Genomic DNA, 15,302 nt, shown 5'->3' with positions numbered 1-15,302 from the left:
AAAATTCACCTCTAGGCGTGTGCATACGTGCAAACCCCTCCCTGACTCTGCCCGTGGCAACTCCTCCGCTGAGTCCGGGTAAACTTGTGTGTGAACTGGACCATACATGTGTAGGTTTACCCGTACAGTGCCTATATAGTGGCCCGTTTCTGCCACCAATGCACCCTTTTTACCTGTGGAAATGCTGTTGAAAGTTGCCCTTCAGAGAGGGTCATTTTTATAACTGCAGAGTGAACTAAAGTCTGCTTGTGCCTTCTATGCACAGATTTTACCCCACATTTTCTGTGAGAGCTTTAACGTGCAGAAGTGCCCGAGTGTGCGGGCAAAGCACAGATTCGCACCGGCTTTATCGAGGCCACAGCTTGTGTACGTGAACCTGCGCGCGTGTACCCACTTTAAAATCAAAAACTGCGCACCCAGATTCAAACTGCACTCCAGCTCTACCCTCGGGAATGCCTCTTGCCAGTTTGCATAAAACTACACAGAAAACCGGGTTAGGCGCCTACCTTCATGCGACCTTAGCCCTGCTCGTGGAGTGTGAGTAAGGAAGAGAGGAGACAAGCAGGGCAGTTGGAGTGTGAGGAGAGAAATGCAAAAAATTATCGACAATGTTACAGAGCTCTTTAGTTTACAAAATATATTTATTTCACTATTGCTTGTTTGTAGTTTTTAGTAGTAGTGGGTAGAACAAATTACTGTGTAATTTATAAAGCAATAGTGAAACTTATAACAATGTTACTTTTTGCACGTGATGCCCTGATGGGGATTGCCTGGGGAGCCAGTATGCAATCATTCACTACCGAAGGGAAATCGGGATTTACATAAGTCCTCCACAATAAAGGAAAAAAAAACAAACCAAAACACGTGCTTCATCTTCAAAGGGTAGTAACCACATCAGATTCAAAGAGCATAATTGCATTCTAAGAAAGAAAGAGCTCTTATTTAATTTGCAGGTGTATCGGCCGGTGTCAGAAAATGCAAGTTTCCAAGACGCTAGGATTTATCTGGAATCCTTGCCGGAAAGAGATTCTCCCGAAATCTTTGGGATGCATCCAAATGCCGAGAGATCCTTCCTGGAATCCCAGGCACAGCTCTTTCTGGACACCGTCGTAAGCCTGCAACCCAGAATCACCCTGGACAGCCTCATTACTGGGTCAGTAAGGTTTAATAATTTTAAAAAAGCAGGTGCAGCATCTTTATTGAGTTATTGCGTTTTACATTGGCTGTCATATGACGTGTTATAACAGAGCCTTGGACGCTGATGGGTGAAAGCTGCAGTGTGATCGTCTGATGAGCCAGATTTTTTTTTTTTTTTACTTTCTTGCCCATTTTGCAGCGGCCTCGTAAAAGCGCTGGTGTGGCGGTCTGAAATTATAAAACTGAATCAAAGATCATTGCCCCTTTTCGACTGTGCCTGAATACGAAGATGAGTTCAATTTAAATAAATATCTGCAAATAAGGTCTAAGCGAGACATTTGTATGGAACTGACTTAACACGTTTGTGACTTGCTTTCGAGACCTCTGCTCCCTTCCTTAGGTCAGAGGAGGACGAACAAAGGATGGCGTAGCCTGAATACACAAATGAACTGGAGGGCTGGATTGGAGCATCAGTGTTTGGGCTTCAAAGCTGTGCTTGAGGGGAAGAGGGGATGCGTACATTTTAGAAGGGGCCTAGCTGCGTGCATAATCCCTGTTGCGTGCACAAGAGCCATATCTCATAAAAGGGGCGGGGAGGGGCGGAATTGGAGGCGGACAGTACAGTGGCCATTTGCCTCCGTGCCAGGGGATCGCGTGCTGGCAGCCTGCCAGCTGACGCAAGTTCTGAAACAAAAAATAAAGGTAGGCTGTTTTAAGGGGTCGGGGAGGACAGGGGAAGAGGGAGGGAGTATGGGCAGGGGGTTAAGAAAGTTCCCTCCCAGTCTGCTCCGTAATTGGAGCGGGCTGGGAGGGAACTGGGGAAGGCCATGAATCATTGCCGCGCGAAAATTGCATTATTTCACCCTCCCCCCCTTGCATGTGCCACCTCAGATTTTATACCATGCACGTGCCGGCACGCGCATGGTATAAAATCGCGCGTCCATGTGCGCACGCCGGGTAATGTGCGCACATGTGGCGTGCACGCGTATGTTTAAAAATCTACCCCTTAGTGTAGCTGTGTTTAAAAAAGGTTTGGATAAGTTCTTGGAGGAGAAGTCCATTAACTGCTATTAATCAAGTTTACTTAGGGAACAGCCACTGCTATTAATTGCATCAGTAGCATGGGATCCTCTTAGTGTTTGGGTAATTGCCGGGTTCTTGTGGCCTGGATTGGCCACTGTTGTAAACAGGATGCTGGGCTTGATGGACCCTTGGTCTGACCCAGTATGGAATGTTCTTATGTTCTGTTCTTATGTGATGTCTTCTTCGTCCACTATACTTTTCAGCTTTATGGTGACAGTAGCATGTACTCCTGCCCTTATCAAATTTTACTTACTATGCACAGAGGCTCCTTACGCACCTGCATGCCGATTATACATGCACATCCCCGCATAGGACTTTGAAAATTCACCCCGTTAATGACTACATTGGCTGGGTGGAGATCATTGTCTCGTTGCCTTTAGGACCAACTCAGTTGTCACAAGAATGTCATGGGGGGAAGGGGGTAAAGGGTTCCTAACAGCCTGTAATTTCAGAGTCAGGGATCAGAATGGCTGAAAGCCAACCGGGAAGGTGATATTCCCAGCATGATCACTTCAGAGCAAGGGGCACTTTACCATATCCAATCCATGCACCAACAGCATCGCAGATTAAAGCTTCGCCAGCTCCTCAGCATGCTTGCATTTCAGTTTGTGTTTTGAAAGCTTCAAAGTGTGTTTTGGAGAAGGATAAGAATTTGCTCTGAGTCGTAGCTCAAACAGCACAGAAACTCAACTATATTATTACTGCTTTAGAATGCTGTCTTCAGAGAACATCAGTTACAAGTAAGTAATTTATGTGGTTTTTAGACTACTGGGGTAATAGTTACATAAGATTGTGATGCGAAACTGAGTCATGATATCTAGGACATGATTGAAGGGCTAAAACACACTATAGATCTCGTGAAAGTGCTTTCATGTATTTGATTTACACACTGGTAGCTATAATGAAACAGTCTCATTGCTAAGAAACTATTGTATCTTATGCTTACTGTTTTAGATTTAAGAAACTTTTTAACTTCATGGCTCGCTTTTCTTTTAATGTTTGTAATTTATATTGTAGTTGATCTTTTTATGATTTTACGATTTTAGTATTTGTACTAGCTCTTAATTATTTATTATTTTATAGCTACTTATTTACCAGATCCTATTAATGATTTATTGTATTTTCGTTACTTTTATTGTATTGTAAACTGTTGTGAAGGTTTTATTGAATCGACGGTATATAAAAAATTAATAAACTAGAAATTAAACTAGAAACTATTTAATTCTGTTGCCTAGAGCATTCTGGGTGTTTGCATGCTGTACAAATGCCTATGGGTTTCAGAAGCGTTATAGCGTAACTTTCTGTGTTCGTGTGGAGTAACCAATGTGATATACCCTAAGTTTTGTCTTTTCTTTATCTGTGTTGACAGTTATTAAAGGGCAAGGGGCCATCCCAATCTAATGGCAGGCCAAAGAGTAGCATTGGCAGTGGCTCTGAACACAGATGGATTCAAGTAGTCACAGTCTTGCTTTGTCTATGCATGAGACAGAATTTGGGAGAAAACTGAAAATACTAGAGGCGACATGTGATGGCTCTTTAATGAGAAGGAACAAGCTATATGAAAACACAAACATTAGAATAAGTTGTGCAGTATATGTATTTATTTATTTATTTTCACAGTGGTGGCAAGAGCCAAGATGAATTAGTTACAGAGATCATATCTAATATCGTAACGCTGCTACCACAGACTGTGGAGGGAGAAGACACAGAAGGTGCAGCTGGGCCCGGAAAAAACTCGGATGTGACTCTCACGCTGGCGACCCTGATGTCTGGCTCCCTTTGGGCTGCTCTCAGAAAATCAGCCGCAGGTCAGAAAAGCGGTGTATATATATGCACACCTGAAAGGAGTTACTAGGAATGTATTTCTACATCTAAACTTTCATCAAGTTAATGGACGTTTCAGATGCATGCGTTCTGCACCACTAAGATCCCTTCCTCAAGGAACATACGGCTGTTGAGAGTAAAGATGCTCATGTAAAAGAAAACTACAGGTTGCCTTCTATTTGGGCATTATGAAAGAAAAGAAAGGGTGAAAGCAATCCTGTAACTATGTCTAAAGGCAAGACTTCTACCCACATAAAAAACCTCGTTGGTAGTATATTGCCTGAGAAAGGGATTTTAGTAGTCACCAGTCTAACAAAGGTATTCGCTCTTCCCAACTTCTTTGTTGGTTCTCCTTTAACAAATTTTGGTTTTGATGCTCTAACACAGAATCCCATTTCTACTCTGTAAACTTTTCATTTTCAAGAATTCACCTTCCATTTGTTACCACTCTATAGCCTTGAGTAATATGTAACATTTCCCTGTACAGGATCCATAATAAATAATAAATACACTAATCGGGAAGGGCTCAACAGGATTTTATTTTATTCAAATGAGTTATCCACTACCTTCTTGGAAGAGACAAAGGGTGCATCGGAAAGATGAACCTTACAGTCTCTCATTAGGGTACAATCAGGCTTAGCACATTAATATATGTTGAGGTCAAAGTAGACCATTGCAAAGAGAGAATAAATAAGTAATGAATAAAATAATACATTTATATGATAGCAAGTATAGATCAATGAGACAGTGGCGTATAACAAATAAAATGAGATATAAACATAGGAGCAGATTTTCAAAGGCTATGCGCATAACCTGAGAAAATCTGCCCCTGCGCGCGCCAAGCCTATTTTGCATAGGCTTGGCGGTGCATGCAAGCCCCGGAGCCTCCAGGCATAGCAGCCATTTGCCTCTGTGCCCGGAATCGCGGGCCGGCTGGCATGCGTAAGCTACGCCTGCCAGGAGGCAGGCGCAACTTACCCGACAAAGGTAAGGGGGGGATTCTAGGTAGGGCTGGGGAGCGGGTTAGGTAAGGGAAGGTGGGGGGAGCGGCCTTGGAGAGAATGGAGGACGGCTGTGCGGCTCGGCGCACACAAGTTGCACAATTGTGCACCCCCTTGTGCGCGCCGACCCTGGATTTTATAACATGCGCACGGCAGCACGCGCATGTTATAAAATCGGGCATAGATTTGTTCGCGCGCACCTTTTAAAATTTGGCCCATAAGCAATTGACTTATTAGGAACAACATAGTCAAGGATATTATAGTCATGTGCACACAAATATATATAAACATTAATTTTCAAAGGAAAATGTAAATGTAATATATTATCATAGCAATTTTCAAAAGCCCATTTACTCGTGTTAAATGCACTTAACACGAGTAAAACCTAGTGACAGTTCAATAGCTCATAATATAGCAGTTTTCAAAAGCTTTTAAAAATTGCTACAATATATACTATTGAACTGCCAATAGATTTACCACTTAACGAGGGTAAAATGGGCTTTTGAAACTTGCTATGATATTATGTTTCATTTACATTTTCCTTTGAAAATTACCCTGAATGTACACAGCCTTGTCTCTTGTGTGGAGAAGGCAATCTAGGTAAAGACCTAGAATCTGGAATTGGGTGGGGAGTGTATGGTTTGCCACCAGGTCACCCCTTAAATTCCTAGTAGAAGAGCCAGTATTTCACCAGCTTTCTGAAATGGAGATAATTCTGAGTTAGGCATAATTCTTCTAATAGAGAGTTTCAGAGGAAAGGGCAGCTACTGTGAAGGCCCACTGACGGATGTTGGGCCATTCGATTTGTTTGAGTGAAGACGTAGATGCTTGGGAAGGTCATGAAGATGCATAGGAGTTTTACCCGTTCTTCAAGTAACCTGGAATGTTTCCTCTCAGGACATTCAATATCAGGGTCAGGGTTTTAAATTTGACCCTGGTAGAACACTGGTAGCCCAGTGGAGTTTGTGCTATCTACAACCGTCTAACAGTTGTGCAATGGCATTCTAAATGCGTTGTGGCTGTTATAAGCCCTTTTATTTTCAGATCATTGTACAGCATATCACAGTCATCCTTCTGCGATACTATCGCTGTGTCCGTGAACAGGCGGATTTTATGTCATTGGCGCAGGGGAAAGCAGCAGGTTTTATAACAGTTGCCTGGATCTGTCAGGGCACTGATAGCACAGAGTCTAGCAGGACCCCGAGGCTCTTGTAGGGATTTCAATATCGGGAACTTGACCACCTACCTTTTGATCCCAAAGCAGCTCAGTTTTACTTGGGTTCAGACAGAATTTGATTTTTTTAGCCCATTCTGGAATGGCCTGGAGACCAGGTGGTTAGCTTTCTCTTAGCCCTAGGAAGGTCGGGCTCCATGGGCAAGAAGAGCTGAATATTGATGGCACAGATGCAGTATTTTATGTTCATTGATCGGATCAGCTGGGCTCATGGCTTGAGCTAAATATTGAAAAGATCGTGTGACAGAACAGATCCTTGTGGTATACTGCAGGTCAGGGCCCAGAGGAGGGATGCATACATATGATGTCTGTCTCATAAATAGCATCTGAAACAGGTTAGTACTTTCCCTTCATGATGGTCTCTGCCAGCCGCAACAGTATAACTGCATGATCCACAGTGTCAGATGCTGCCGAAAAGACTAGCAACAGCAGTACTGAGGCAAGACCCTTGTTACGGTTTTTGTAGAGCTTGCCCAGCAGGCAGATGAGAACTGTCTCTGTTCCAAACCTTGGATCTCAGTCCTGCTGCAGATCAAGCCAGTTTCTCACAAGCCAGGAACTGAGCTGAGCATAAACTGCCTGCTCTACAAGTTTCCCCAGAAAAGGGACGTTTGATACTGGGTGGAAGCTTTCTTTTTCAGAAGGAGACGAACCACAGCATCTTTTTAGTGCGGCTGGCAGCCGCAGCAGTCTTCCAACAGAGAGGAGGAGGTCACTATTTTATGTGGCCCATTCTATGAGGCCCCCACGTGCTTGCTTCCTTAACTTGAATTTGAGGAGTTTTTGGTGGGCAAGGGGGGAAAGTAGGTGCGTATGAGCTGCTCTGGGCCATCCAAGGGGCTGGAAGGGTAGTAAAGTTTGCCTTGATTTTGTTGGTAAAGGAGGAGGCAGGTTAGATTGGGAGGGCTTGGAATGAGTTGTTGAGGAGGAGGTTGTAGTAGGCCATTTACTGTATCGCATAACCTCTTGGTTGACATTGAGGCCTGTTCAGTACTTGGGGAGAAATAATGATTTTTTTGTTCCTGTTACGGCTCATTGGTAAATTGCCAAGTGTATTTTGTATTTCAGCCTGCCCTGCTCCAGGTGAGATTTATGCCATCTCCATTCCAAATACCATCCTAGGCAGTTTAGGATTTTAAATTGCAGAGTGTACCATGAGGAAAATTTGTGTGGAGGGCACAGGACTTTTTTTTTTTGTTAACGGGGGGGGGGGGGGGGGGGGCAGATTTTCTCCAGGGCCTTTTCTAAATGTGTTCCATGTGTCTACCTAACTCCTTGACTGACTTTAGTGTCTCTTTCCCCTGACGATATTCTAGTGCCTCTAAAAAGTTCTCAGTGATCTGACTTTTTCTGTCTCAGATGTCTTTCCAGATTCTCCCAGCGCATACCTGTTTTAGGTTGCTGTTTAAGGAGAATTTGATTAGCAAGTCATTGCTCCCAGAGTGGCAATATTTGAATGTCCAGGACCTGATGTTACATATTAATGATGTATAAAAGGACCAAATGGTCCATCCAGTCTGCCCAGCAAGCTTCTTATGGCAGTATCTGCCGTGTCGTGCAGGCTATGCCCATGTTTCTCTTAAGGGTAGCAATTGCCGCTCTGTGCAGTTATATAATAAACCCATAAATAACTTACTATTAGCAACATTTTACTGGGTGATGAGTCTGCTTGAAAATTCAGACAGTGCTGCTTGACGTGCTTTGCTTATGGACTTGGCCGTTGAAGCCGTCCTGTTCTTTTCTCTTTTGTCTGCGCATCAGTACCCCAGACCATAAAAGTCAGGGTCGTCTCTGAATCCAATTCCTCTTTTACCCCTGCACCTGCCCCCCACCGCCGTCAAAGCGGAGAGCGATGTCGCAAATGCTTTTATTGGTTAAGGGTAGTAATCCGATGCCTTCAGGTTCTCGTTTATTGACTTCCATGAGGAACATGAAGTCTAATATGTGGTCCTTCTTATGAGTTGGGGATTTAATTACTTGTGTGAGTCCTAGCGCTGACCCAGTGGGTACAAAAAAAAAAATCAGCAGGGTTGAATGTTTGAGTTTCAATGTGTAGGCTGAAGAGACCCCCTAACTACTAGCCCAGGGGAGTTCAGGGACAGCTCTGTAAAAAGTAAATGTGTGCTTGTTCCCATGTATGATTTTAAAGCAATATTTACAGTGTTCAGTAATCCTAAGGAGTGGCACACTTGATGGGGGGTGAGAAACTGATGTGCACCAACCACGAGAGAAACCTTGGAGTGATAGTGCCAGAAGATTGTGAGGTATTGAAATAGTGCGATAATTCAGTGGCCCTAGCCAGAGGGATGATAGGGCATAGAGGAAGAGGCATATTCGTCAAAAAAAAAAAGGTGAGAATACCTCGGTACAGGTCCTAGGCGAGACCTCACTTAGAATGTCGAGTCTCATTCTGGAAGCTTTACCTTTCAAAGGACAGAGACAGGCTGGAGGCAGTGCTGAAAGAGACTGCCAAAATGGTGCAGGATCTGTACCAAAAGCCATATGAGAAGAGAGTTGAGAACCTAAACATATATATATCTATATATACTCTAGAGAGGAGAGACAGGGGATATAGGATAGAGATAGGCAAACAACTCAAAGGTATAAATCAGGCACAAAAAGCAAAGCATTTTGAAAGGAAAAATTGCTCTTGAGCAAGAGGTCCTAGTATGAGGCTTCATTCAGGTAGACTCAGATGCAACATCAAAAAATATTTCTTTCCTGAAGGTTTGGTGGGTTCAAGGAATGGACTCCCAATAGAGGGCGGCGGAGTAAAAAATGATAATGGATTTCGGCAAAGCATGGAATAAGCCCAGAGGATCCTTAGTGGCGAAGAAGTGAGAGGAGAGCCAGAGATCAGCTGGCTTGTGCAGTATTGTTCCAGGAGTGAAGTTGGGCAGACTTAGATGAGCCTAATTGTCCTCATCTCCTGTCACATTCCTTGAAAGCAATAGGAACAGGGTGCACAGTTGTAGACAAACAACCCATCCTTCACTCCCTAAAGAGCAGAGGCAAGGGGAGAGGCGATAAGACAAAATGAAGGATGGATAAAGGAGGTGCAACCTCAGTTCATGGAGTGCCGGCAGACTGTGGCTCTCCAGCGACCAACGGGTCAGTGCTTGCAAGTTGGTGGTGGCCGGATTCTGTCCAGCAGGGGCATTGGGGATTTAGGAGGTTGGAAATTCAGGCAGCAGCCTCATTAGTGTAGAGAATGCTCTGGGATCTCCACTAGATGGCGCTAGGCTAAGCCCTGAGTTAGGAGATAGGGGTGGGGCAGACCCCTCCTGGAGAGCACCTCCAGTGAGCCTGCTGGGCTGGTCAGCTCCAGCCTGTATAAAAGCAGGCAGAGTAGGAAGCTGCGTGGCAGTTTTTGTTTGGATTTCAGAAGAGGAGGAGTCCTGTTGTTTCCAGGTTTTACCTATTGCAGGTAACCAGGTCTCACGGTTTGGGGCCCCAGGATAGGTGAGAAACATAAGTCCCTTCCACTACACAATTTGTCTGGTGGGGTTGCTTCCAGCCTTGAGTTTTTTTTCAGTGATTTTGATGTTTCTTTTGAGATCCCTGGTCCCTGACCCGGCGGGGAAGAGAGAGACATTGGGGAAAAACTTTCCCTGAGAGGGCCAGGGATAGAGAAGATCTGCTGGTGCCATTTCACAACCTGTGGATGGTAGCACAGTGGCGACTCATTTTAGCAGAATAGCTTTTAGGTATTTTGAGAGAGATTTTGTATTTTTTCCCCTCTTTCCATGTGTTTGTGAAGAAGGGGGCGATTTTTCCTGCCGCCCAGTGATGGGGAGTAGGAAAGCTGAGATTTCCCCTACTGCCTGGATCTGTCGAATGAAGATCCTAAGTGTACCAGCGGAAAGGAGAAGCTGGAGTTACGTTTTGGAATAGCTGGAGACCCCCACTGGAGAGTAGATTTTGGGGGAGGACTGTGTCACCCCTGGACTTCAAGTACTGTTGGGAAAGGGATACCCCCACAGCTATGGCACCCCCTGCCCATCTGTAAGGGTAAACCCATCTCGGGATCCAGTTGATGAGGGACACAGGCATAGAGAAGAAGAGAATCCGCGTTGTAGAAGTAATTTATGGACATTGATGTAACAAGAAACGAATGTTCATGATGCCAAATGACTGACATGTACAGAATGTTGTAATCCCGCTGTGTGTCCCTGTGCTGGAATCTGCAGGATCTTCAGGCCATGCTTTCTGCTGGGAACTCTGCCTGTTTCTGCAGCTGAGAGTCCGGCTCTCCAGCAAGATCTGTCGATTTGCAAGCAAGGGTCCCAAACAATCTGAAACAGGCTTCCAATTCCCTATTCAGCACACCTTTCCCTCTTAGCTTTTAAAACTGGCAACCAGGATGTGTTCTAAGACATTAAAATTTGTAGTATATTCGGAAAGATACCCTTCCAGTCCTGGGGTGACCACTCCAAATGGAGATCTCTTTCCCAGGCCCTCTGAAACGCTGGTTTGACCTCCTCAAGCGGTCCGACCATGGTTTCACTCCATATTCTCAGCATTTCAGGTTTACAATCAAGAGTTTGTTGCATATGTAAGAGGCAGGGGGGTGGGGGAGGGATAGGGATGAAAAAGTTATAATAGACAGATTATGGCAGAGTGAATCACAATATAGACCTCGTTTCTGCTACTTTTGTGGTATCTTGCTATATACACTAAGATGACTGTACTGCTATTATGATATATTATGCTTATATTGTTTCGTCAATACCTGTGATATCTATGGTTCCCTGTATATTTTTGTTTTGTTTTATAAAAAATTTTAAATATGAAAAGAAATTGTAGTATAAATACAGTTTTGCATTTAATGCTTTTTACTAGCATTGTTAGGCATTGGGTTTGAAGGGTTATAGCTCTTCCTAGCCCATTCCTTAAGTTTTGTTTTTATTTTATTGTTCTTTCTATTTTCCCATTAGGCCATAAGGATTCCCTTATAAACTCAGCCCTGTTGAGCATTCTGCGTCAGGAAATTGACAGATTTAATCAGCTGTTGTCTGTCATGCATCAGTCATTATATGCTCTTCAGCAAGCTATAAAAGGGGAAATTATCCTGACCGCAGGGCTAGAGGAAGTGTATAATGCCTTACTGAACCTGAGGATTCCCCAGCTCTGGAAGGTAAGGTTATTTATCAGAAATAAATCCTGGCACTTTCTTTCTGGCTCTTCCTCTCTCTCACACCATCTTCATAATTGTGATAAAGTGACAATCCATGGTTTGCAGGAAATACAATGGGGCTGATCTAATAAGATCCGCAGCAAAACAGGTGCTAGTTATGAGGGCGGTTTTGATCACCGTGCGCGGCTAAAGCTGGCATCTTCGTGGGATGTAAAAAAAATTATGCAAATTATTTACACGCAGAAATCTGCGCACATGAAGAAACGCAGGTACCTAAGCACGGTATGGCTCTATGTAATAAGTGGCCGCAGCTGCACAGAAAAGCCGCACCGATAATGTGCACATAAAAACGAGCGAGAGAATGGGTTTCCCTATTCAGTGAAAGTATGAACCTGGAATATAATTTTAATATTTCGAATGACTGTGTGCTGCAGAAAACATGACATATTTTCATGGGTGATAATTCACACTGCAAGGCAGCGAGATAGGTGTTCAGCTGGGCATGAATCAGGAATCTCAGGTGCCCAGAAAGGCGCCTAGCTAATCACGAATCTGGCCGCCTAAGCACCGAGATAGGTGCTCAGCTGGGCACGAATCAGGATGCCCGGGCGTGCAGAAAGGCGCCTAGCTAATCACGAATCTGGCCGCTCAAGCACCGAGATAGGTGCTCATGGGCATGAATCCTGAATCTGGCTGCTCGGATTCCAAAATAGGTGCTCAGCAGGGATCACCTGCTCCCTCCGGATCCCCTCTCTCCTGCCACAACCTCTGTCACCTGCCAAACCTTCTCCTGCTGTCATCCTTTGGAAAAGCCGCAAGATATACCACAGCATCAGGAACAGCTGGACACAATCAGAAATCTCCATCATCAGTCCCAGTATGTACATATGTATTTAACCTCTAGTTCTTGCTGTCCTACTTCCTGGCTACTCTAGCCCCCAAGTTCAATCTCCTTGTTATATGTAACTGAGCTTTGGTCTTCTTGTTATATGGTTATTTAGTTAGTCCCTAAGTTCCATGTAAACCGGTTTGATATGAATCTTTTCATGAAGGTCGGTATAGAAAATGTTAAATAAATAAATCTAAATCACACCAGAGCTGCACAGACACACAACTACCCCACACCAATGCAAGCAATGGAATAAAATGGCCCCCAAGTTGGCGCTGTCACTTAACTCGTACCCTGACCGTGGCAATAAAAAAATCCGCACTAGCATTAGCGCGGCTCCCTGCATTGCCCACAATTAGGCAATCACCTCCTTTGCATGCCATTAGCATGCATTCATGCAGAAAAAAATGTGGTCGGTAAGTACGTTCGTACGTGCTTTTTTCCTGTGTACAAAACCCTGATTGCATCCCCATATAGGGCTTTGCCTAGTAAAACACACATACATGCTCGTACAAACCCGTGGCAGCTTCAGCGCACCTTATTACATTGGCCTCAATACAAGTAAACATTTCAAGCCTCACATCACTCAGATTTAGGGATTGTGTAGATGTTTGGAAGATCATCTCTCCATTTATAGGTTGGTTTGGGGGTTTTTTTTACACCCTGCAGGATGCCTGCAGGTACTTTCATTAATAAATAATCCAATTCTAATTTGTATGCTTCCAAAACTATGCAGAACAAACACACAAAAGTAAAAATAAAAAATATAAAAACAAACAGCAGAGTAAAAACAGGTATATTAAAAACTAATCCAAAGTTGCAAAATCAACATAGGCATAGCAAGAAAACCATAAAAACAGGAATTAAATATCACGTCTATTTAGTGCACTAAAGACTAAGACCAAGAGAGAGAAGCAATCACTCAATCAGAAAAAAATAACAGCCAGATATGGGCCAGAAATCTGTTAAATTTAGGGGACAGTAACAGGAAAAATTACTAAGTGAAGGCCATCTCAAATTAACAAAACCTACCCCTTTCTAAACAGATATTTAGAGTTAACAATGCCCAAAAACAACCTTATGCAAACTCACTATTAAATCATCAGAAAGATAGTTATAAAGAAACATAATTGCGAGGCTCAAAGAAAATATATTTTATTTTAGATATTATCAGGGCTATAGCCTCATGGCACACAGACATAAATTTCTTTCTACACTCCTGTGTAGTCCTACACAGTTCCAGAAATATCCATATTTTTATAGCCCATGAATAAAGTCTGAGCATTCCAAAAAATAGAGATGCAGGTTTAAATCTCAGTCTTGGAAGAACTAAAGAATTCACAAACTGAGTAGCCCTGTGAGGCTCTTCCACCACCGTTGGCTCTAATATCTCAGAAAGATCCAAGTTGGCAATGTCTTCACTTATCTGCTCCCTGATCTCTGCCCCTTTTCCAGAGGGAAGAAGAAGGGCCTTACTTCCTGTGAAATATTGAGAACTTCACGTAAATAGAACTTAGAGTTCAACAGGAGAGGGCAACGATAACATAGGAAAATTTAATACCCGCAAATTTAAATGTCTCACGATATTTCTTAAGTTCTCAATTCTACGACGAGTTGCCATCTTATCTTGCACAAGAGGTGACTGTAGTAAAGATAGAGAATCCAGAAAGATCAACTATCTGAGCAGACAAAGAGGTTTCCTGAGTCTATATCCAGCTATAAGTATTATTATTATTTCCAGCCAAAGAAAGGACAGTCCATACACTTTCCAGTGTAATAGGAAAAGGCTTGGGAGTAAGGGACCTGTTGACCAGAGCCGCAGCAGTGATAACTTCTGGGGAGAGGGGGCCCGTGTTAACCCAGGAAGAAAAGACGCCATCCAACGACCCCTCCCATACCCGCCTAACACTTCTGGCCCCTCTCCTCCTCCACTCTCCATATGCAGCTTGCTCTGCTTCAGCCCCGATATTGGTCTCTCACGAGCTGCAGATCCGAGCACAGACGTGAAAAAAGCCAATTTTTATTGACATGCATGAAAGATAAAAAGGCATGTTCTCTGGCTGCTACTCATTTTGCTTCTCATAGCAACAGAACAGAGACTAATGCTGCCTGAGAGGATTTCAGGGATTTAATACAGGCATTTTGAATTTAATTACGCACCTTTCCAAAGCTGTGCCTGAAGGCATGTTACAGTTCAGATGCAGTAAGTAGGCCTGCGCCTCAGAGACGGCTTACAGTCTAAGGGCTGAATTTTCAAAAGGATTTCCGTGCATAAAATGGGCTTTTGAAAGTTCTTGGCCAGAGGGAGGGAGGGGATGTTTGTTCCTGTACAAATATGCGTGTAACTCACTTACATGTGTACTTTTACATGCATAAAAAAGGCATTCTGGGGAGGACGGAGTTGGGGTAGGAAAATCATTTATGCCCATATTTCTAAAAATCAACATTACGCGTGTAGATTTGCACCTGCCCTATAGTGGTATTGCCTTGCAGGAGGGGGGAACACATGCACCCCTTAAAAATGACTTGCCACCCCAGGTCTCCTGGTATCAGGAGAGCAGCACCAGCCATCTGGCAGTAGTGATTTTCTGTTGGGTCACTGATCTGGAAGTTTTTTTTAACTGCAGCAAATTTCTTTTCAGGGCAGGGTCAGCCATGCTCAAGTCCATTGTCAGTCACTTTTGAGATGTTTGTAGATGATTCGTTCCTTACGAATTTAGGATAGTTTCAGGTCTATTGATGTGTCCTGAGAAAGCTCTGTGGTTTCTAAGGCATCGGTTTAAGGAGAATTCAAAGAGATAAGCAGCTCAGCCCACTCAGAGCTTGTTGTTCCCAGAGGGCCAATGAGCCCGTTTAATGAGTGCACAGGAGTCCATAAGGTAAGAGGTGCCATGCTGGGTCAGAGCAAGGCCTGTCGAGCCCAGCATCCTGTCTCCGATAGTGACCAATCCAGGTCGCAAGCACCTGGCAGTTCCCAAAAAGTAGATCTAATTCCTG

General features: G+C 43.8%; 1 protein-coding gene across 2 annotated transcripts in view; it reads left to right on the top strand.

Moving 5' to 3' along the window:
- Positions 1-15,302, top strand: part of DNAH14 (dynein axonemal heavy chain 14) — a 461,040-nt gene that overhangs the window by 403,045 nt on the left and 42,693 nt on the right. For both annotated transcript variants that reach the window (XM_029593090.1, XM_029593089.1), the window contains 3 exons: positions 954-1,153; positions 3,841-4,028; positions 11,217-11,416. In XM_029593090.1, the coding sequence (XP_029448950.1) occupies positions 954-1,153; positions 3,841-4,028; positions 11,217-11,416 (588 nt within the window). The remainder of the gene's footprint in view (positions 1-953; positions 1,154-3,840; positions 4,029-11,216; positions 11,417-15,302) is intronic.

The sequence above is a fragment of the Rhinatrema bivittatum genome, chromosome 3 (genome assembly GCF_901001135.1).
Source record: "Rhinatrema bivittatum chromosome 3, aRhiBiv1.1, whole genome shotgun sequence".
Lineage (NCBI taxonomy): Eukaryota > Metazoa > Chordata > Amphibia > Gymnophiona > Rhinatrematidae > Rhinatrema > Rhinatrema bivittatum.
Note: the sequence above shows the minus strand (reverse complement) of the source record. Positions and strands in the feature narration are given on the sequence as shown.